Source organism: Melanerpes formicivorus, unplaced genomic scaffold, assembly GCF_026170545.1.
Source record: "Melanerpes formicivorus ecotype bairdi unplaced genomic scaffold, bMelFor1.0.p_v2 SCAF_122, whole genome shotgun sequence".
Classification (NCBI taxonomy): Eukaryota; Metazoa; Chordata; class Aves; order Piciformes; family Picidae; genus Melanerpes; species Melanerpes formicivorus.
Genome location: NW_027142474.1, coordinates 626,917 through 649,798, shown reverse-complemented (window position 1 = coordinate 649,798; position 22,882 = coordinate 626,917). Strand labels below are relative to the sequence as shown.

The 22,882-nt window shown below is 66.0% G+C and overlaps 1 protein-coding gene across 5 annotated transcripts in view; it reads right to left on the bottom strand.

Moving 5' to 3' along the window:
• The window catches only part of NFATC1 (nuclear factor of activated T cells 1), a 65,623-nt gene that overhangs the window by 20,576 nt on the left and 22,165 nt on the right, over positions 1 to 22,882 (bottom strand). For all 5 annotated transcript variants that reach the window (XM_068167706.1, XM_068167708.1, XM_068167710.1 and 2 more), the window contains exons 4-7: positions 15,959 to 16,161; positions 13,926 to 14,098; positions 12,711 to 12,851; positions 660 to 715 (exon numbers count right to left, since the gene is read on the bottom strand). In XM_068167706.1, coding sequence (XP_068023807.1) covers positions 660 to 715; positions 12,711 to 12,851; positions 13,926 to 14,098; positions 15,959 to 16,161 — 573 coding nt within the window. The remainder of the gene's footprint in view (positions 1 to 659; positions 716 to 12,710; positions 12,852 to 13,925; positions 14,099 to 15,958; positions 16,162 to 22,882) is intronic.

The window sequence follows — 22,882 nt, the reverse complement described above, 5'->3', positions numbered from 1 at the left end:
CAGGCAGATGGGCACCGGGGCGCTGCCAGCCGGCAGCTCGGGCAGCTCCTGCTGCAGGGCAGGGGGCTGGAGAGCATGGGGATGGTCTCCCTCTGCCAGGGCCCACAGGGCTAAGGGATGCCTTGGGGATGCCCCGGGGACCCCAGCTGGCACAACTGTACACTGCCATCTGCCGTGGCCGCCAGGAGCTGCCTTGGCACCCTGTGCCAGAGCAGGAGGCAGAGCTCCTGCTGGCCTGCACCCAGCTGGGCTGCTCAGCAGCTCTGCAGCTCTGCAGCTCTCAGCGGCTGCCTGCCCCGGAGGGACCTCCCCCAGCGCAGAGCTGCCCTGCAGGGAGGGCACTCAGCTCTTGTGCTGCAGGAAGAGCCAAGCAGCAGCTGGGGGCAGAGGGCACCCAGCAGGGCAGGGCAGGAGCAGGCAGGGCCCAGCCTGAGACATTTTTCCAGAGGACCTCTACTGCTCCTTGGGAGGGCTCCAGCCCAGGCTCCCTGCCCCACGCTCCCACCAGGGAGAGCCTGCCAGGAGGGGAGGCCTCAGCACTTGTTGTGTGTCAGGGAGGGGAGAGAGTGCCAAGGGCCTTGGAAAGGCTTCAGCAGCAGAGCTGGAGCAGCCCAGGTCCATTGCTGCCCCTGCTGCTCCCATCCCCCAGGCAGACTCACTGGCTTGCACAGCTCCTTGTCGGTCTTGGCTTCCATCTCCCACACGTGGTGACCATCTAGGAGGCAAAAGAGAGCAGAGCTCAGCTCCTGGCCTGGGCTCCTTTCTCTCTCCCAAGCCTGCAGCAGAAGAGCTTCTGAGAGAAAAATGAACCTCTGAGATGCTGGCAGCTGTGGGGAGCCTCTGGAGGCCCAGGGAGGCTCTGGATGTCCCTCCCCTGGAGCTGTTCCAGGTGCAGGGGGCCTGGAGCAGCCTGGGCCGGTGGGAGGGGTCCCTGCCCACGGCAGGGGGTTGGAGCTGGATCCCTTCCAGCCCAGCCCACTCTAAGGGCTTGAAGACCCTTTCCAGCCCAAGCTATTCTGTCAACCTCTGAAGGGCTCTGCCTGCTCCCTGCTCCCTGCAGCAGGGTTGGACAAGAGGACCTCTGAGGCCCTTCCAACCTGATGCCATCTGGGAACAGATGGAAACAGCTCTCCAGGTGCCCTGCCCAAGAGCTGCCCAAGCAGAGGCAGATCCCTGGGCAGGCTGCACCAGGGCACCACTCAGCCTCCTCTGAGGAGGGAGCCAGGAGGCAGGGTGCAGGGATCCATGATGGGGAAGCCCCCAGAAGTCTCTCTGCCACCAGCCAGGACAACTTAACACTTCTCCACCTCGGCTCCTCCACCTTCCAGACTGAGCCACTGCCACGCCTGAGGCTGCTGGATGCAGTAGGTGACAACCAGGAGCATGAGGGCAGCTCCTCAGCCCTGCAGGGCTGCATTTTACTGCTGGCCTGGTCCCAGTTCTGCTGCTTGGATCAAAGCTCCTGGGAAGGAGAACTTCTGACCCTGCTGAGAGGTTGGTTTGGCTGAGCCACAGGTGGTGGCACCACCGTGGAGCTGCTTCCAGGGCTCTGCTGGAGCCTCCCAACTTGCTGTATTCTGCTCTCCAGCAAGGGCCACAGCTCAGGCACTGCTGCCCCCCTGGGCAGGACTCCTCTGCAGGGCACTCTCTGGTCCTGCTGCCTTGGGGCAGGGTTGGACTTGGTGATGACTCAGGGAATGGTTTGGAAGGGAAGGGACCTCAAAGACCATGGAGTGGGTTGGGTTGGGAGGGATCTTAAAGATCTCAGAGTCATGGGGTGGGCTGGGGTGGAGGGGACCTCACAGAGCATAGAATCACAGAATGGGTTGGAAGGGAAGGGACCTCACAGAGCATAGAATGGGCTGGGGTGGAAGATCACAAAGTCATGGGGTGGGTTGGGATGGAAGGGACCTCACAGAGCATAGAACCAGAAAATGGGTTGGGATGGAAGGGACCACAGTGACCACAGAGTCACAGAACGAGTTGGGATGGAAGGGACCTCAAAGGTCATAGAGTCACAGAATGGTTTGGGCTGGAAGGGACCTCCAAGATCCTCCAGCTCCAACGCCCTGCCATGGGCAGGGACCCCTCCCACCAGCCCAGGCTGCTCAGGGCCTCACCCAGCCTGGCCTGGGACACCTCCATGACCTCCTTCCCACCCACCCCAATTCCCTGCTTCCCCCTGTGCTGACACTGAGTGGCCCAGCCCAGGGCTCTTCCCCTTGCTGGTGGCTTCCAAAGCCAGCAGCCAGCAGCACACAAACCACACAGCACACAAAGCTTCCATTCTGCAGGCCTGGAGAAGCACCAAGGGGTGGGAGAGGCCCCAGGCTGGCAGCCACGGAGCTGCACCGCTGCCACCCACTGCCAGCTGCCAGCCACCGGAGACTCGCTGCCCCCCCATGAGTGCAGCACCAGGAGAGGGGGATGCAGGGATGGAGCTGCTGGGGACCTCCCCACCTAGACCTGGGGCCTGCCTTCCACACACAGCTCTGGGCAAGGGGAAACAGAGAAGTGAGTGCAGATTCCCTTCTGCCTCTGCCTGCAGGGCCAGCAGCTGGAGGAGGCATACTGGGAGCTGCCTGAGTCCCGAGCAGGGTCTGCAGAGATCTCTGTGTGCAGCTCTGCCCCATGGGGGCAGGAACACTGCAGGGACCAAGGCCAAACCCAACCCAAATCCTTCCCTTGGCAATGCCTGGGAGGGGGCAGCAAAAGAGCCCTGCCAGGACCCCACCCCCAACCCCGCCTCCAGCTCTGCTGTCCCCAGCAGCAGCAGGACACAGAGCTGCTGCAGAGAGCCCAGAGCAGGCCACAAGGCTGCTGCCAGGGCTGGAGCAGCTCTGCTGGGAGCACAGGCTGAGGGAGCTGGGGCTGTGCAGCCTGCAGAGGAGAAGGCTCCAGGGGCACCTCAGAGCTGCTGCCAGCACCTGAAGGCATCCTGCAGGAAGGCTGCAGAGGGACTTGGGCTGAGGGGGGCTGGAGCCAGGCCCAGGGGCAAGGGTTTGGAGCTGAGGCAGAGCAGGCTCAGGCTGCAGCTGAGGAAGAAGTTCTTCAGTGCCAGGCTGCTGAGGCTCTGGCCCAGGCTGCCCAGGGAGGCTGTGGCTGCCTCCTGCCTGGGGGTGCTGCAGGCCAGGCTGGATGAGGCCCTGAGCAGCTGAGCCTGGCTGGGAGCTGTCCCTGGACATGGAGGGGAGCTTGGAGGAGAGGAGCTCTGAGTTCCCTCCCAGCCTGAGCCATTCTCTGGCTGTATGAATTGGCCTCCTGGAGCAGGGCTGCTCCTCCTGGAGCAGGGCAGCTCCTCCTGCAGCAGGGCAGCTCCTCCTGCAGCAGGGCAGCCCCTCCTGGAGCAGGGCAGCCCCTCCTGCAGCAGGGCTGCTCCTCCTGGAGCAGGGCAGCCCCTCCTGGAGCAGGGCAGCTCCTCCTGGAGCAGGGCAGCCCCTCCTGCAGCAGGGCTGCTCCTCCTGGAGCAGGGCAGCCCCTCCTGGAGCAGGGCAGCCCCTCCTGCAGCAGGGCAGCTCCTCCTGCAGCAGGGCAGCTCCTCCTGGAGCAGGGCAGCCCCTCCTGGAGCAGGGCAGCTCCTCCTGGAGCAGGGCAGCCCCTCCTGGAGCAGGGCAGCCCCTCCTGCAGCAGGGCAGCTCCTCCTGCAGCAGGGCTGCTCCTCCTGGAGCAGGGCAGCCCCTCCTGGAGCAGGGCAGCTCCTCCTGCAGCAGGGCAGCTCCTCCTGGAGCAGGGCAGCCCCTCCTGGAGCAGGGCAGCCCCTCCTGCAGCAGGGCTGCTCCTCCTGGAGCAGGGCAGCCCCTCCTGGAGCAGGGCAGCTCCTCCTGGAGCAGGGCAACCCCTCCTGCAGCAGGGCAGCTCCTCCTGGAGCAGGGCAGCCCCTCCTGGAGCAGGGCAGCTCCTCCTGGAGCAGGGCAGCCCCTCCTGGAGCAGGGCAGCCCCTCCTGCAGCAGGGCAGCTCCTCCAGGAGCAGGGCAGCCCCTCCTGCAGCAGGGCACTCCCCAGGCCTCACCTTCATTTCTTTCTGCTTCCTACAATTGTGATGCTGGGGCACAAAAGAACCACCAGAAAGAAGCCCTGCAGTGGTCCTGCCACGTTCTGCTGGGCTGGGGGAGGAGAGGAGAAGCAGCAAGACCGTGCTCAAAGCCTCCTTAATGAGGTCTTCTGCGAGTGCCAGCAGCGAGCCAGACTGCTCGGGAGGACTGGCAGCCGCCCCGCGATTTATCCAACAGATGCTGTCAGGAGTGAAAAAAAAACCCAAACAAAACCCAAACCGGCTGAGATCCAGCGAGCCAGGACCCAGCCCTGGCCCGGGACTTCATCTCTAGGATCTCCCCCTGCAGTCCTTCCTCCCCTCCCCACCCCGCAGCTTCGGACGGGGCAGCGCCAGGGCTGCCCTCCCGCAGCGTGGAGGAGCTTCAGCCGCGGCAGGCAGGGGCTGCCCGGGGGCTGCCCGGGGGCTGCCCGGGGGGTGCCCGGAGCCCACAGCCGGCCTGGCTGGAAGTCACCCTCTGCTCAAACCGCTTTGGAAGTGGATTTCCAGAACCTGCAGGGCTTGGGGGGGACACCTCCCCCCCACTTTAGCTGTTTAATTTCTGCTCCGCAAGACGAACGATCTGGGCTCAGATTTCTGGGGTTTTATTTCCCGCTGATCCTTCCACAACACAAAAAACCCAAGCCCGAGCAGCTCTAACCTGGAGCTGAGCTCTCAATCACCTCAGCCCTCAGCTCCTGAGCTGCTCGGGCCCGGCAGAGGGGGAAAAAGAGAGAGAGAGGTTTTGGTTCAGAAACCTCCTCAGGAGCCTCCGCTACGAGCAGCAAAGCAAAGCGCAGAGCCGCGGCTCAGCCTTTGGCAGCTGAGTCAGAACAATAAAGGTTTTCAACTCCAAGGAAGCCTCTTGAGGCTGTCCAGACCGCGGCTGCTGGGGCGAGGGGGAAGAGAGCAGGAGGGTGGGGGGAGAGCCGGGAACAGACAAGGCATTAACAGCTCCCTGACATTCCACTCAACACAAACACAGGCAGGAAAAGTTGTTATGGAGCAACAGACACCGAAAAAAAGAGAAAGAGAGAAAAAAGCCAATTCCTCATCTTACGTCTGGCGAACCAAGAGGGAAATCTCAACGCCCACGGCCCGGGCGCAGCTCCAGCAGGGAAACCTTAGACCCCTACGTCAGCCTCCCCCTCCCAGCCCGCCCCCAGCACGCTCGGAGCCGAGCAGCGGCCCAAGAGAGCTACGAAAAGGCAGCGGGACAGAAGCTGCGGCGGGCTCCGAGGCGGCCCCGCAGCCCCACGGCCATCTGCGGGGCGGGATTTAACCCCCCCGAGCCCCCCGACGGCGGCGGGAGGGATGCCGGCGGCGCTCCGGCTGCGGGAGCCCTGCGCTGCTCCGGCCACAAAAGTTTCCATTGTCCTCCTGCCACATCTGCAGCAGCAGAGGCAGCAGCCCAGGCAACTCCCTCTGGCCGCCTGCCCAGCTCCACTTGCACGGCAGAGCGATTTATACCTTCCCCCTCGCCCCCCGAAAGGGAAACAGCCGCCGCGGGCAGACACAACAGCGCGGCTGCCGCAGCGCTCCGGCGGCGCTCCCGGAGTCCCCCTGCCCCGACGGGAGGCTGCCGGCAGCGGGAAGGGGCAGGTGGGGCAGGGAGCAGAGCCACGGAACCATCACACCGCTGCCAGGGCTGGAAGGGAGCTCAAGGCTCAGCCAGCTCCAACCCCCTGCCATGGGCAGGGACACCTCACACCACAGCAGGTTGCTCACAGCCACATCCAGCCTGGCTGCAAACACCTCCAGGGAAAGGCTCCCAGAAGGGAAAGGCTGCTCCCAAGCCCCTCTCTCACTGCCCCCTCCATCCCAGCAAGCAGCAGGAAGTGTCCACAGAAGGGATGGAGAAGGGCTGGCAGTGGGGAGGGACAGGAACGCTGCAGAGGGTCCAGGGGAGGTAATCCAAGGGCTAAAGAACCTCCCTGTGGGGCAGGCTGGGAGAGCTGGGGCTGTGCAGCCTGGGGAAGGGAAGGCTCCAGGGAGACCTCAGAGCAGCTTCCAGCACCTGAAGGGCTGCAGGGGAGCTGGGGAGGGACTGTGGGCAAGAGGCAATGGGGTTGGAGCTCGAGGAGGGCAGATTGAGACTGGAAATGGGGAAGAAATTGTTCGCAGTGAGGGTGAGGAGAGCCTGGTACAGGCTGCCCAGGGGGAATGTGGATCTCCATCCCTAGAGGTGCTCAGGACCAGGCTGGATGAGGCCTGGAGCAGCCTGGGCTGGTGGGAGGGGTTCCTGCCCATGGCAGGGGGCTGGAGCTGGATGCTCTTGAAGGTCCCTTCCAACCCAACCCATGCTGTGATCATCCAGCTCCAGCCCCATGCCATGGGCAGGGACCCCTCCCACCAGCACAGGGTGCTCAGGGCCTCATCCAGCCTGGCCTTGGACACATCCATGGAGGTTGGTATCCACAGCCTCCCTGGGCAGCCTGTGCCAGTGCCTCTCCACCCTTGCAGCTGACCTGACAGAGCCAAGGCTTCACCTGGGGACTTCCAGCAAGGGCCCCTGGGGCCCCTCCTGCTCCAAAGAGGCAGGGGGGTGACAGTGACTCTCCCCTCAGGCTCTCTGCACAGACAGGTGGCCCCCAGCAGTGCCACCAGCTGAAGGCACCAGGCTGTGCCAGGCAGCCTGGCACTGCCAGCCCCAGCCCTGCTGCTCACAGCCAGCCCTGCTCTGCCTGCAGCCCACCAGCAGCCTCTCCAGCTGTGCTCTGGGGGTGCTGGTGGTGGGCACACCACGAGCCCCCCATGCCAGATGGGGTGGGACTCCAGCTCTGCAGAGGGGAACCCCACCCCCATCCCCCCAGGCTGGGCACTGGCTGTGCCTTGGAGGCTGCTGCCACCAGCCAGGCCAAAGGAAACTGCACAGAGTCCAAGAGTAAAAATACCCCAAATCCATCAGGGAATTCCCTGCAGCCTGACTCACTCCCTGGCTTCCCCACCACACCCAGCTCCAGGAGCTCCACAGGAAAGGGCCCCGTGGAGGCCTCTTCCAGCCCAGCCAGGGAGCTGCAGAGGAGCTGGGAGCCTGGGGCAGCGCTGGGCTGGCACTGCAGAGCAGGCCAGGGGAAGGCTTCCTCCAACCAAGAGCTTTAGGGCTCTGCCAGGGAGGGTTTGCTGCTGCCTTCTCCAGCAGCAGGACACAGAGCTCTCAGGGGCTGCAGGGCTGGGCTTGCAGGGGGCAGTGGTTTGGAACTGGAGCAGGGGAGGAGAGGTTAGGGCTGCAGCCAGGGGAGGGTGGGCAGAGGGCAGGAGAGGGCATCCTGCCCCTGGGCTCTGCTCAGACCTCACCTCCAGCCTGCCTCCAGCTCTGCTGTCCCCAGCAGCAGCAGGACACAGAGCTGCTGCAGAGAGCCCAGAGCAGGCCACAAGGCTGCTGCCAGGGCTGGAGCAGCTCTGCTGGGAGCACAGGCTGAGGGAGCTGGGGCTGTGCAGCCTGCAGAGGAGAAGGCTCCAGGGGCATCTCAGAGCTGCTGCCAGCACCTGAAGGGACCCTGCAGGAAGGTGGAGGCAGACATTCAGGACCAGACTGGATGTGGCCCTGGGCAGCCTGCTCTGGTTGGAGGTGTCCCTGCTGCCTGCAGGACAAACTGACCTGGGAGGGTCCCTTCCAGCCTGATGCCCTCTGTGAGGCTGTAACCTGCAAGTGTCCTTCAGAGGGCCACAAGCTGCCAGGAGTCACAGCAGACCCTTCCTCACAGAGCAGCAGTGGGGGACAGGAAGGGGAAGGAAGATGCAGCAGCAACCTCCCTTCCCCCCAGGGCTGGAAACCCAGGAGGGGAAACAGCTGAGCCCCACCTGAGCCCTGCCCCTGTCCAAGGCTCCTGCTGGAGAGCTACCAGAGCTTCACTGACAGCTGACAGCGAACTGCTTGGCCTGGAGGCCGCCTCCAAGCTCACCCAGGCCAACCTTCCACCCAGGCCCACCATGGCCACCAATCCATGCCCCCAGGTGCCACCTCCATGACCTCTGAGCTCACCCAGGCCAACCTTCCACCCAGCCCCACCAATCCATGCCCCCAGGTGCCACCTCCACGTTTCTGGGTCCCCCCCAGGGGTGGCGACCCCCCCAGCCGCCTGGGCAGCCGTGGGCAGTGCTGCCAGCAGCCCCCAGCAGGTGAAGGGCAGGCTGGGCCAGGTGAGTGCCTGGGCTGGCAAGAAAGGGGTGAGGAGGTGGCTGTGGTGCTTGGGCAAGAGCAGCTCCCCCAGCAGCCCTGAGCAGGGCTCCCAGCAGCAGGGCTCTCACAGCTGCTGGCACAGGGGTGCCAATGTCACCCTGGGGCACTGGTCCTGGGTGATGCCACCAGGAGCTGGGGCACCCCTCCAGGCAGGCCTTGTGGGGCATCTTGCTGTGGCCATTGGCCCGGGTGGGCACTAGGAGGGGCACTGAGCGGTGGGGGAGGGTGACCGTGCCAGGGCAGGCTGTGGAGGCACCCAGAGGGCAGAGGCTGCAGGGAGCAGCCAGCCCCAGCCCAGCAGCTTGCCTCGGCAGGCACAGGGGCTGGAGGAGAGCATCCCCACTCCAGCCCCAGCAGCCAGGGCGAGCTGAGCCCTGCTGGCCGCTCCTGCCGGCCCTAGCCCGGCCCTAGCCCGGCCCCAGCCCGGCCCCTGCCTGCCGCGGGGCTGCTGCCGCCCCGGGCTGACCCTGCCCCAGGCGCCCTGTCCCTGCGCCGGGGCCAGGCAGCCCTCCGAGCCCCCCTGGAAGGAGGCTGCAGGTGACCTCCACGTGAACCCCTGCCCCAGCCTGGACGCCTCCGAAGTTTCCAGCCCTGAGCTTCCCCCTCGCGGTCCTGAGTCAGAGTGGAAGCTGTGAGCTGCCAGCTGGAGCCCGCGGCCGGCAGGGAGCTCAGCTCCCGTCCCTGCCCCGGGGCTGCCGTCCCTGCTCCCTGCTGCTGCCAGCCGCAGCCTCAGCGGCAGCCTGAAACGTGACCCCCGGCTGGCAGCGGCCCCCCGGCCCTGCCTGCTGCTGCCCATGGAAAGAGGAACGGAAAGATCTCGGAGAATCTGAGACCTTTGCCCAGCTGGAGCCCTGCCAGGGCTCAGCTCCCCCAGCTGCCCCCCACAGCCCAGCCCAGAGACCCCGACAGCCCCAGAGCCTCCTGACAGCCTCCTGACAGCCTCCTGACAGCCCCAGAGCCCCCTGACAGCCCCAGAGCCCCCTGACAGCCTCCTGACAGCCTCCTGACAGCTCCAGAGCCCAGTTCAGCCCAGCCAAGGGCCCAGGTGATGCCCAGGGGCTGCCCTGTGTGCCCACAGCATCTGCTCCTGACCCATCCCAGGCCACAGCCTCTGGGAGTATTTCCTGGAGGTAACCAAAACATCCACCTGAGCCACCTGCACCTCAGGAGCCTTCCACACGGCCAGGAGGAGACCTCTGCCCACACAACACAGGAAACAGAGTCCTGGGGTGGGTTGGGCTGAAGAGACCTTCAAGACCTTAGAGTCATGGAATGGGTTGGAAGGGAGCTCAGAGCTCACAGAACCATGGAATGGGCTGGAAGGGACCCCCAGAGGCACCCAGCAGGGACAGCCTCCCCTGCAGCAGGCTGCTCACAGCCTTCCCCAGCTGCTCTCATTGCCATCCTCTGCCCCTGGGCCTGGCCCTGCAGCCCTTTGGCAGCAGTCCCTCTGCAGCCTGCTTGCAGCTCCCTGCAGGCCCTGGGAGGCTGCTCTGAGCTCTGCCTGCAGCCTTCTCCCCTCCAGGCTGCACAGCCCCAGCCCCCTCAGGCACTTGCAGCAGGCAGGTTGCAGCAGGCAGGTTGCAGCAGATGACCTCTGAGGCTCTTCCCACCTAAGCCACCCAGGGATTTAGCAAACCTTTGGTGATGTCCCCAGGCCTCCCTCCACCTGCTGCACTGCAGCACCACCTCCCTGCCTGCACCTGCTCTGGGGCCAGCCTGGATGAGGCCCTGAGCCACCTGGGCCAGAGGGAGGTGTGCCCATGGCCAGGGCTTGGAACTGGATGAGCCTGAAGTCCCTTCCCAGCCATTCCCAGCCCCCTCCCAGCCCATTCCAGGAGTGACAGCCTGCTCAGAGCCAACACTTTGGTGCTTTTCAGCCCCTTTGTGTGTGCTGCTCCATGCCCAGCAGCTCAGGCTGCCCTCAGCAGCCCCCCCTGGGGCAGCACAAAGCTGGCACTGAGGGGTGGCAGCCAGCTCCACACAGACCCTGCCAGCACCTCTGCTCCTCCTGCATGCCCTGCAGGGAGCAAAGCCAAGCCCAGGACTGAGCCCAGGAGGCTGAGGAAGTGGAAGCAAAGAGAGCCAGCCCCCAGCATGGGCACATGGAGGCCTCCTGCAAGGCAGAGCACCAAACCCTGACTGCAGCCAGAGCCAGCAGCAGAGCAGGAGGGCCCCCAGGCAGGGTCAGGGTAGGGCTCCCCAGCCCCAGGGCACCCTGAGCCCCTCACAGCCCAGCACTGTCCCTGCTGCTGAGGCTCCCTGCAGGCTGCCTTCCCCTATGGCTCACCACTGAGGGGCAAGCAGCCAGCCCCTGGCCCAGCCCCTCTGAGCTGGGGACCTGCCTGAAGCATTCACAGCTCAGAGTGGTCTGGCTTGGGAGGGACCTTCAGGACCAGCCAGGCCTCATCCAGCCTGGCACTCAGCACATCCACAGCCTGCCTGGGCAGCCTCTCTCCCCACCCTCCCTGGGAAGAGTTGCCTTCCTCAGCTCCAGCCCAGCCCTGCCCTCCTCCAGCCCCAGGAGAGCTCTGCTGGGGCACTGTGAGAGGCTGCAGCACATCCTGGTCCCTCTGATGCCAGGGGCTGCTCCTGCCTGGGTGCTGGAGCACACCCTGGGGTTCCTGACAGTGAGGCTGGGGAGAGCCTGGCACAGGCTGCCCAGGGAGCTGGTGGAGGTTCCATCCCTGCAGACGTTCAGGATCAGACTGGATGTGGTCCTGGACAGCCTGCTGCAGCTGGAGGAGCAGGGGGTGCCCTTGGGGGTCCCTCCCAAGCAGGTGCAGCCTGTGCATCCATGGCTCCTCCTCTCAGAGCTCCTCTCAGAGCTCCTTGCCTCCTCCCCCAGCTGCCTCCCTCCCGGGGGCAGCCAGCAGAGTCCCTCTGGCTCTGCTCCTGGGCTCAGAGGCAGGCAGGGAAGGGTTAAGCTCAGCCTGCCAGCTGAAGGATTGATTGGATCCTCGGGGATTCCCTCGGGGGTGAGTCAGGGCTCAGCCAGGCTGCAGCAGCAGCAGGAGGAGGCCAGGACAGTGCCACTGCTCCAGGGGCCGCAGCAGCTGAGCCAAGGAGAGAGCCTGGGACTCAGGGAACCTCCAGGAGGTCACAGCAGGCTCAGCAGACTTCAGAACTCCTCCAGACAGGAGTGGGGGGAGACAAAAGGCCAACAAACGTCCTCCAAGTCTTTGGTCTCAGCAATTAGGCATGCAGATGAGAATTAATTAGCTCCTGGAGCCTACCTCCCAAGCTTGGGGGCTGCAGCCAGCAGCTCAGGGAGCAGCCCCACATTTCCATGTCCCATGAAGGGCTTGGGAGTGCACCAAGTCCTCTGATCTCCTGCCTTCAAGAGCTGGGCTGGGCTGCTGCCCACCAGGCAGGGGCTGAGCAGCTCCAACAGCCCCACAGCTCATGGCCAGCCCCACAGCTCATGGCCAGCCCCAGGCAGAGCTCATGGCCAGCCCCACAGCTCATGGCCAGCCCCAGGCAGAGCTCATGGCCAGCCCCACAGCTCATGGCCAGCCCCACAGCTCATAGACAGCCCCAGAGCTCATGGCCAGCCCCAGCCAGAGCTCATGGCCAGCCCCACAGCTCATGGCCAGCCCCAGAGCTCATGGCCAGCCCCAGAGCTCATAGACAGCCCCAGCCAGAGCTCATGGCCAGCCCCAGAGCTCATGGCCAGCCCCAGAGCTCATAGACAGCCACACAGCTCATGGCCAGCCCCAGAGCTCATGGCCAGCCCCAGGCAGAGCTCATGGCCAGCCCCACAGCTCATGGCCAGCCCCAGAGCTCATAGACAGCCCCAGCCAGAGCTCATGGACAGCCCCAGAGCTCATGGACAGCCCCACAGCTCATGGCCAGCCCCACAGCTCATAGACAGCCCCACAGCTCATGGACAGCCCCAGCCAGAGCTCATGGACAGCCCCAGCTGGTCCCCTGAGCCCCTCCCCAGAGGCAGGCAGGAGCTGGGAGGGACTGGGACCCTCCTGTGCTGCTGGGCAGCCCCAGGGGTGCAGTGCTGGGCAGGGGCAGGGGTGGCTGTGCTCAGCTCAGCTCAGCTCAGCTCAGTCCTGCTGCTCAGGCATGGGCTAGGCTGGGCTGGCCCCCACAGCAGCACATCTGCTGCCCACAGCTGCCCAGCCAGCCATGCCACAGCTCTGGCTGGGCACAGGAGGTGGCAGTAGCACTGCTGCCTCCCCCACCCCCTGCAGGAGGCTCTTCCTGGCAGGTCTGCTGGGGACACACCACCAGGGAGCCTTCCCCAGCTCCTACCCAGGACACCTCCCAGCAGCAAGCACCAGACCCTGACCTCCCAGGGCACCGCTGGCAGCCCCTGGCACGGCTCAGGGCAGCTCCACAGCCTGGCCCAGGGACATGGAGGCGAGGAGAAGATGGCATCACCAGGCTGATTGCTTTCATCACTCAGAGCAGGGCCACGGAAGGGCACCCCAGGGCCCAGCTGGAGCTCTGAAATGGGGCAGGAAAGGGCATTTCGGGGCCCACCTGGAGCTTTCTCCACGAAGATGACCTTGGAGTCCTGCAGGAAGTTGTGGCCGGTCAGCACCATCCTCTTGCCCCCGGTGACAGGGAAGCTGTCTGTGCTCTGCTTCTCCACCAGAGGCAGCTCCTGGGCAGACCTCTGAGCTGCAGAGGGGAGGAAGGAGGTGAGGCAGGAGCCAGCCCCCGGGCACGCAGCCGGCAGCTGCTGCCCTGCTGGGTGCCACCGGCACTGCCACCACCACCGCCGCTGCCGGCAGCCACCCCCCGGGCTGCTCCGAGCCGCCCAGCCTCCCAGCTGCACCCCCGGCACAAATCCCTCCCCCCGAGGGGCTCCCTCAGATGGGCACCCTCTCCCCGAGCTGGGCACCCCCTCCCCGAGCTGGGCACCCCCTCCCCGAGCTGTGCCTGCTCCCTCCAGCTGCAGGGCAGCAGCAAAGCTCTACCCAGGGCTCTGGCAGCCCAGAGCCTCAACAGGGAACTAAGGGAGAAGGACTGAGCCGTGCCCGGGCAGGGGACAGGGACCTGTGGCACTGCCTGCTTGGGGGGAGCAGGAGGGAGGAGAGATGGAGGGAGGGAGAGAGGAAGAGAAATGAGGAAGGACTTCAGCCTGACAAGAGGGGGAAGGAGAGGAAGGAGGGGAAAGAGGGGAGGGAGGGGAGAGAAGGGAGAGAGGGGAGGGGAAGGAGGGGAGAGAGGGGAGAGTGGGGAAGGAGGGGAAGGAGGGGAAGGAGGGGAGGAGAAGGAGGGGAGGGGAGGGAGGGGAAGGAGGGAAGGGAAGGGAGGGGAAGGAGGGGAGGGGAGGGAGGGGAAGGAGGGAAGGGAGGAGAAGGAGGGGAGGGGAGGGAGGAGAGGGAGGGAAGGGAGGGGAAGGAGAGGAAGCAGGGGAGGGAGGGGAAGGAGGGGAGGGAGGGGAAGGGATGGAAAGGGAAGGCATGGATGGGGAAAGAGAGGAAGCAGGGGAGGGAGGGGAAGGGATGGAAAGGGAGGGCATGGATGGGAAAGAGAGGAAGCAGGGGAGGGAGGGGAAGGGATGGAAAGGGAGGGCATGGATGGGAAAGAGAGGAAGCAGGGGAGGGAGGGGAAGGGATGGAAAGGGAGGGCATGGATGGGAAAGAGAGGAAGCAGGGGAGGGAGGGGAAGGGATGGAAAGGGAGGGCATGGATGGGAAAGAGAGGAAGCAGGGGAGGGAGGGGAGGGAGGGTGCTGGTGGGCACTCACAGCACTCGATGGGGTTGGAGGCCACCTGCAGGGAGAGGGTCCTGCCGTGGGGCTGGGGGATGTGCACCCTGAAGACCAGGCGCACGCGCGTGTTCTTGCGCCCGATGTCTGTCTCGCCCTTGCGCAGCTCGATGTCCGAGTTCCGCAGCTTCAGGATCCCGGCGCAGTCGATGCTGCCGGGGCAAGGGCGCAGCTCCTCAGAGCCCCTCCCGGCCCCCCGGCGCCCCCCGGCGCCCCCACCGCCCACCCGGGCCCACCCCGACCCGGCCGGAGCGCGCCGGGGCTGCGCCGAGCCGGGGCAGCAGCTGCTGGTGGCCACCCCAGCGCTGGGGGCTGCTCAGCTCCTTCTGAGCCAGCACACCCTGCCAGGAAGGGGCTGGAGGGTCACCGAGGGGACAGCAGGGCCAGGAGAGCCCAGGGGCAGGGCAAGGGTGCAGCAGGGGTCACCAGCTCAGCGCCTGGGGGCTGCCTGCGACTCCACTGGGCACAGGAGGGCTGGAGAGGAAGCTCTGTCTGGGGCCAAGGTCTGAAGGTGCTCAGGAACCACACAAAGGGTTGGGTGGGAAAGCCCTCTGAGACCACCCAGGCCAACATCAGGCTCTGGACACCTCTCAACGAGACTTTGGTCACCCCAGGTCTCATTCAGCCTGGCTCTGGACACCTCTCAACGAGACTTTGGTCACCCCAGGTCTCATCCAGCCTGGCTTTGGACACCCCCAGGGCAGACACATCCCCAAGCACTGTGGGCAGCCCTCTGTGTGAAGAGAGCCCTTGCCTATCCCCCAGACTCCTGCTAAGCAGAAGCCTTCCAGCATGCCCTGCCTGCTGCAGTGCCCAGGACCGCAGCGACCCCAGCCCCACAGGGCAACCTCCAGGCTGCGTCACCTCCACCCCTCCTGGCAGCGCTGGCAGCTTTCCCTTCCCGAGGGGGCAGCCTGGAACCTGCTGCTCCTGCTGAGCTAAGCAAGCAGGGGGTGAGGCTCTGACCTCAGCAAAGCCCAGGCCATGCCTGTGGCCCCTGGAAACGCTGTCACAGAGTTTCCTGTGCGCCAGCCAGGGCCGGCTGTGCCGCCTGGGCACGGCGCGGCGGGTGTCGGGTTCAGCCCTGGCAGCAGGGGCTGGGGGCAGGAGGCATTTGGGGCTTGGAAACTGAGCTGCTCCTCCTGAAAGGGCAGAGCTGCACAGCCTGAAACATGAGCCTGGGGGAAGCAGGCAGAGGGCAGTGGTGCTGGGCAGGGGACCTCTGACCTGGCCAGGAGAGGACACAGTGATGCTGGGCAGGGGATCTCTGACCTGGCCAGGAGAGCACACAGTGATGCTGGGCAGGGGATCTCTGACCTGGCCAGGAGAGGACACAGTGATGCTGGGCAGGGGACCTCTGACCTGGCCAGGAGAGGACACAGTGATGCTGGGCAGGGGACCTCTGACCTGGCCAGGAGAGGACACACTGATGCTGGGCAGGGGACCTCTGGCCTGGCCAGGAGAGGACACACTGATGCTGGGCAGGGGACCTCTGTCCTGGCCAGGAGAGGACAAAGGACACCTCCCACCAGCACAGGCTGCTGCAGGCCTCATCCAGCCTGGCCTGGAACACCTCCAGGGATGGACATCCACAGCCTCCCTGGGCAGCCTGTGCCAGGCTCTCCCCTCCCTTCCTCTCAAGAGTTTCTTCCTCCTCTCCACTCTCAATCTCTCCTCTCCCAGCTCGAAGCCATTGTCCCTGGTCCTGGCACCCCCAGCCCACACCAGAGTCCCTCTCCAGCTCTCCTGCAGCCCTTCAGCTACCTGCAGGCAGCTCTAAGCCCTCCTGGAGCCTCCTCCTCCCCACGCTGAGCATCCCCAAGCCCCTCAGCCTATCCCCCGGTGGGGAGAGCTGGGCAGGGAAGGAGGGGGGGTCGGGGGGGATCTGTGTCTGGCAGCAGGGGGGGTGGGGGTCGGGGATCAGGGTTGGGGCGGGGGTCTTACACGGCTCTCATGCTGTTCTCGGGCAGCAGGGGGGTTGTGGGGGTCGGGGCGGGGGTCGGGGGTCTTACACGGCTCTCATGCTGTTCTCGGGCAGCAGGGGGATCTCCAGCACCTTGGTGTTGCAGAGCAGCGCCTCGTGGCTGGAGGTGGCCACGGTCTTGCCGGTGATGCGATGCACCTGGTAGAAGGCGTGGGGCCGCAGCAGGCGCTCGTCCGCGGTGCCGATGAACAGCTGCAGCGTCAGCGGCTCGCTGCCTGCGTAGCCCTGCAGCTGGGCACAGCACCGCGGCGCTCAGCACCACTGCTCAGCACCGCGGCACAACACGGCGGCACAGCTCCCGCGTAGCCCTGCAGCTGAGCACAGCACCGCGGCGCTCAGCACCACTGCAAGGACCCGCGGCACGCCTGCCGCGTAGCCCTGCAGCTGGGCACAGCACCGCGGCGCTCAGCACCACTGCTCAGCACCGCGGCACAACACGGCGGCACAGCTCCCGCATAGCCCTGCAGCTGGGCACAGCACCGCGGCGCTCAGCACCACTGCTCAGCACCGCGGTACAACACGGCGGCACAGCTCCCGCATAGCCCTGCAGCTGGGCACAGCACCGCGGCGCTCAGCACCACTGCTCAGCACCGCGACACAACACGGCGGCACAGCACCTGCGTACCCCTGCAGCTGGGCACAGCACCACGGGACAGCAATCAGCACCAGGGGACACTGATCAGCAGGGGACAGCAGCAGGGGACAGCACCCAGCAGCGGGGGACAGCACCCAGCACCGGGACACTCCCAAGCACCCCCTGGAACCTTTCCCAGCAGCAGCAGAGCTCTGAAGGTCCATCCCCAGCTCCCCTCTGCCCCTGACTCAGTGTCGGAGCCTGAAGCACCTCAGGCAGCTCAGCCTGGGCCAGCTCCTGAGCCTGCAGTGCTCCTCAGCACAACCCAGTCACACAGCACCAACCACAGAGACATTCCGGGTGGCAAAGACCCTCAGGATGCCCAAAGTCACCTCCCCAGGAGCACCAAAGTCAACCTCCACAGGAGCACCAAAATCACCTCCCCAGGAGCACCAAAATCACCTCCCCAGGAGCACCAAAATCAACCTCCCCAGGAGCACCAAAGTCAGCCTCCCCAGGAGCACCAAAATCAACCTCCCAGGAGCACCAAGGTCACCTCCCCTGCAGCCCAGGCCTGAGGGAGACAAACTGCTGGAGGGTGCCAGTGGGGAGGGCACAGCTCCCCCAAGCCCCGAGCTCCCCAGGCCACCCCTTGGGACCCAGATGGTGTTGGCAGGGACCCTCCAAGGGCATCCTGTCCAACCCCTCTGCAGGCAGCAGGGACAGCTCCAGCTGGAGCAGGCTGCCCAGGGACACCTCCAGGCTGAGCTTGAATTCCTCCAGGGCTGGAAGGGACCCCCAGAGGCCCCCTTGGGCTGCCCTTGGCCTTCTGGGCTGTCAGTGCCCTTTGCTGGCTCCTGCCCAGCTCCTCCCTTCCCTGCCCTCCTCTGCAGGGCTGCAAGAATCCTGGGGTGCAGTTGTGAGCTGCAGGGCAGCAGCAGGACCCTGATGACCTCAGAGTTCTCTTCCAACCTCTCAGCAGCTCTATGGTGCCATGGTACCCACAGCCCCCCACCCAGCCTCCCCTGGCCTCCATGCCCCCCTGTCTGGGCACCGCTGCCCTGGGGGCTGGGAGGGTGACCTGGACGGGGCCCAGGCTGCCCTCAGGCCCTGCAGGAGGTGCCCCTGGGGTGGCTGTGCCCAGGGCTGGCTGTGCCCCAGCAGCAGGCAGGCTTGCAGGGCACGGGCTGTGTGACGCAGCAGCTGATGCCACCTCTGTGCCACGTCATGGGCAGAGCTTTATTCAGGGAGAGGGCACAGGGAAGGCAGCAGGGCTCAGGTCACCAGGCTGCTGCAGGCTTAAAAATAGAGGCAGGGGTAACCCAAGCCCAGCCTGGCAGCCCAGGGCAGCTCCTGTGCCAAGGTGCCCACAGGCTACGCTGGGCACGGCCGGGGGGGCCGCAGCTGGTGGCCTTCAGCTGGGCTCTGCTGTGCCAGCCTGGGGCTGCCCAGCTGGGCTTGGCTGCTGCCCTGCCCCAGAGCCTGCCCCAGAGCCTCGGGGCCTGCTGTGGACAGGACCCCATGGGGCAGCTGCCTGGGCTGGGAAAGACCTCCAGGGCCATGGGGGGCAACTACCAGCCCCACACCACCATAGGCACAAGACCCTGCCCCCGCTGCCATGGCCCCAGGTGCCATGGCCATGCCCACTGAGCCCCTCCACCCCAACACCAGCCCCACACCACCATGGGCACCAGACCCTGCCACAGGTGCCATGGCCCCAGGTACCATGGCTATGCCCTCTGAGCCCCTCCAGCCCAACACCAGCCCCACACCACCCTGGGCATCAGACCCTGCCCCTGTTGCACTGGCACAGGGCTGCTGCTGCACTGGCACAGGACTCCTGCACTGGCACAGGGCTGCTGCTGCACTGGCACAGGGCTCCTGCACTGGCACAGGGCTGCTCCTGCACTGGCACAGGGCTCCTGCACTGGCACAGGGCTACTGCTGCACTGGCACAGGGCTCCTGCTGCACTGGCACAGGGCTCCTGCACTGGCACAGGGCTCCTGCTGCACTGGCACAGGGCTGCTGCACTGGCACAGGGCTGGTGCTGCACTGGCACAGGGCTCCTGCACTGGCACAGGGCTACTGCTGCACTGGCACAGGGCTGCTGCTGCACTGGCACAGGGCTGCTGCACTGGCAGGGGGGCTCCTGCCAGGAGAAACCTGAGCCCTGCTGACCCCCCCTGTGCCTTCACACCCAGCCAGCCCCTGCTGACCCTTTGCACACCCAGCCAGCCCCTGCTGACCCCCCCTGTGCCTTCACACCCAGCCAGCCCCTGCTGAGCCTTTGCACACCCAGCCAGCCCTTGCTGACCCTTTGCACACCCAGCCAGCCCCTGCTGACCCCCCCTGTGCCTTCACACCCAGCCAGCCCCTGCTGAGCCTTTGCACACCCAGCCAGCCCCTGCTGACCCCCCCTGTGCCTTCACACCCAGCCCAAGGCCCCATCTCCATCCCGCTGCTGCCAGCCAGCCCAGGCTGCGGCCCGGACCCCTCCCAGGGCAGGGCCAGGAGGCTGTGAAGGCTTCAAAGGCAGCTGGGGAGCAGCCTGGGCTGTGGGAGGTGTCCCTGCCCCTGGCTGGGGCTTGGAGCTGCATTGATCTTCAAGGTCCTGGCAGCCCAGCCCCTGGTGTGAGTCACAGCCAAGCCTCCTTTGGCTACCTGAAGCCAGCCCTGCTCCTGGGCACCTGGGCAGGGCTGCCAGGGCCCCTGCTGGCCCCAGGGACACCAGGGGCCAGGTGGCTCCAGACAGCAGGGTCTAGCCAGGCTGGCTGCCCTCAGAGGCAGGCTGAAGGTGTGACCTGCCTGAGCTGCCTCAGATCTTCCCTCCACAGCTCCCCAGGCCGCCCTAATGAGAGGGGAACTGAGGCAGCCAGCCCCGGAGCACAGAGCTGCCCCTGCAGCCCAGCTGGGACACAGCCAAGGCGGCTCCAGCACCCAGCAGCCCTGGCCAAGGAGCCATGCAGCAGGGCTGCTGGGGGAGACCTCTGCCAGGGCAGTGCCCACCGCAGCCTCCTGCCCTCAGCTGCAGCAGCAGGCTGCTGGGGGCCAGAGCCCCTCAGAGCCCCCTGCACTCACAAGGTGCTGGAGCTGCCTGGGGGGAAAGGTCCTCTGAGAGCACAGGCAGCAGGGGGGGAGGCACTGGCACAGGCTGCCCAGGAGGGCTGTGGATGAGCTGTTCAAGGCCAGGCTGGGGGTGGGCTGGGGGGAGGTCTCCCTGCCCACAGCAGGGGGCTGGAGCTGGAGGGTCTTGAAGGTCCCTTCCAACCCAACCCACTCTGTGATTCCATGATGCCAAGGCCAAGCCCCAGCCCAGCACCACCATGGGCACCAAGCCCTGCCCCCCAATGCCATGGCCACAGCTGCCTTGAGCACCCCCAGGCATGGCCCCCCCGGGCAGCCTGTGCCAGCCCCTGACCCCTCCTGCAGCACAGAAGCTTCTCCTCCTCTCCAGCCTGAACCTCCCCTGGTGCAGCTTGAGGACATTTCCTCTCCTTCTGTCACCTCAGGCTGGGGAGCAGAGCCCAGCCCCCCCTGGCTGCAGCCTCCTCTCAGGGAGCTGCAGAGAGCAGGGAGGTCTCCCCCAGCCCCCTCAGCTGCTCCCCCCCCAGCCCTGCTCCCCAGACTCTTCCCCAGCTCTGCTGCCCCTCCCTGCCCCTGCTCCATCCTCTCAAAGCCCTTCTGGCAGTGAGGGCACAAAGCTGAACCCAGCACTCAGGCTGTGGGCTCAGCAGTGCCCAGCCCAGGGGCACCATCCCTGCCCTGCCCCTGCTGCTCCAGGCCAGGCTGCTGGTGCCCCCCTTGCCCACCTGGGCACACCATGGAAGCTGCAGTGTGCCCAAAGAGAGAGGAGGGCAAAGGCAGGACCTTGGCAGCCTGAGGGAGGCTTGGGCATGCCAAGGGACCTGAGAGGGACCAAGGGAGGGGGAAGGCAGGATCCAGGGAGCAGCACTGCCCTGGACAGCCCCAGAAGGGAAGCAGCAGCTGGCTGGGAGCCTGAGCACTGCAGCAGGCTGCAGGGAGGTGCTCCAGGCCAGGCTGGCTGAGCTCTGGAGCAGCCTGGGCTGCTGGGGGGGGGTCCCTGCCCATGGCAGGGGCTTGGGGTTTCAAGGTCTCCTCCAACCCAAACCATTCTATGGATCTGTGACCTCTGAGGCCTCTCCCAACCCATTCCATGGCTCTGACGCCTCCCAGCCCCTTCCCTGACTCTCTGCTCCTGCAGCCTTGCTCAGGGGCCAGGGCAAGCAGAGCCCAAGCCCCCCAAGGAGCCTAACCCTGGCACAGAGCAGAGCCAGGAGCTGTTCTGCTTTATGGGGCACTGAAACCTGAGCCCCAGCTGCTCCCCAAGGGGATGACAAAGCTGCTGCAGATTTACTACCTGCAGGCCAACTGCAGCTGCTGGAGAGCCAGCAGGGAGGGAGGGGAGAAGGGAAGGAGGGGAGGAAGGATCTGGAGCTGCTCTTCCCAAGGAAAGAATTGCTCCAGCCCTGCTCATCCTGGAGGCAGCAGCCAGCCTCTGAGTAACCTGAGCCCACACTTTCCACTGGTGCAGGGCAGTCAGCTGAGAGCACAGCCTGGGGCAGAGCCCTGCCCTCAGCCTCCCACCGTGGCCTCTGGGCTTGGGCTCAGGGCCTGCAGGGCTGAGCCTGGGGGGGCGAAAGTCCCCCTGGGGCTGCTCTCCCTGGGGCTGCTCTCCCTGGGGCTGCTCCCTCTGGGGCTGCTCTCCCTGGGGCTGCTCTCCCTGGGGCTGCTCCCTCTGGGGCTGCTCTCCCTGGGGCTGCTCTCCCTGGGGCTGCTCCCTCTGGGGCTGCTCTCCCTGGGGCTGCTCTCCCTGGGGCTGCTCCCTCTGGGGCTGCTCTCCCTGGGGCTGCTCCCTCTGGGGCTGCTCTCCCTGGGGCTGCTCTCCCTGGGGCTGCTCCCCCTGGGGCTGCTCCCCCTGGGGCTGCCCTGTGGAACCAGCTTCACCTGCAGCAGCCAGAAGGAGAAGCTGCCCCCTTGCCCCAGACCCCATCTGCCAGCAGGCTTGCAGGGGGCTCGGTGCCAGGGGCTGGGACCCCCCAGCAGCAAGGAGCAGCCTGCAAAGCCCTGCCCCAGCGTCCTGCTCCTGGCTGCTGCTGCCAGGGGAGCTCCAGCGGCACAGCTGCAGGCAGTGAGCTCAGCTGCCTGTCAGGAGCCACCAGAGCCTCCCTGCCTCTGCTGGGGGCTGTGCTGCCAGCTGCACCCTGGGTAACCTCTCCATGTGCCCCCCGAGGAGAGGGTCCTGCTCCCACCTGGGGGAGGGGAGGGACGCTGCCCCCAGGGGGCAGTGCCTGGGCAGCAGCAGACACTCAGGGGAGGGGCAGCAGCCAGCAGAGTGCTTCCCATCCACTGCTCCTGCTCAGGTGGCAGAGGGCCATGAGCTGCAGCCAGGGCCCCCGAGGGGCACAGCAGTAGCTGGGGGCAGCTCCCTGCAGCCACAGTCACTGCTGGAAAGGACCTCTGAGAGCACTGAGTGTCCCCCAGCGCTGCCAGCTCCCCCCTGAACCACAGCCCTCAGCACCACTGCCCTGGGCAGCCTGTGCCAGGCAGCTGAGGAGTCCCAGGCTGCGCACTTCAGCAGCAGCCAAGTGCTCTGCTCTGCCTGCCAGGGTCTTCCTCTCAGCCTCCTCAACCCCCAGCTCCTTCCTGAGCACCTCCTTCCCCCTCAGCTCTCCTCTCTCCCTCCCTCCCACCTTGCCTCCCGTGTGTCTGCCCAGCCCTGCCCCTCCTGGCCTGGCTCCCTGTGAGGCCATGTGCAGAGGTGGTTCTGCCAAGCTGGGAGATGTTCACACACTGAGCCCCAGCTGCTCCTGCAGCTTGCTGGGCTGGCTGCTGACCCCCCAGGCTACAGCAGTTTGGAATCATGGAGCTGGTTGGGTTGGAGAAGCCCTCTGAGCTCACCCAGTCCAACCCCAACCCAACCCTGGCCCAAGAGCCATGGCCACAGCAGGAATGGTGACCCCACCACCTCCCTGGGCAGTCCCTGGCCACTCTGGCAGTGATGTGGAGCAGAACACAGAGGCAGCAGCTGCTGGAGGGAAGGGCTGGACCCAAGCAGGCCAGGAGAGGGCTCAAAAGTCCCCAGGTGTGCCTCAAAGGCTTTGAAACCTGGCCCCCAAGTGCCTGGCTGGTGGGGACATGGCACATGGGGGCATGGCTGGAGGGCTCTAGGGAGACCTCAGAGCAGAAGAGGCTGCAGGAGAGCTGGGCAGGGACTGTGGGGCAGGGCTGGGAGTGCCAGGCCCACGGACAATGGCCTGGAGCTGGGGGAGGGCAGATGGAGAGTGGAGAGGAGGAAGGAGCTGTTGGCAGTGAGGGAGGGGAGAGCCTGGCACAGGCTGCCCAGGGGGCTGAGGAGA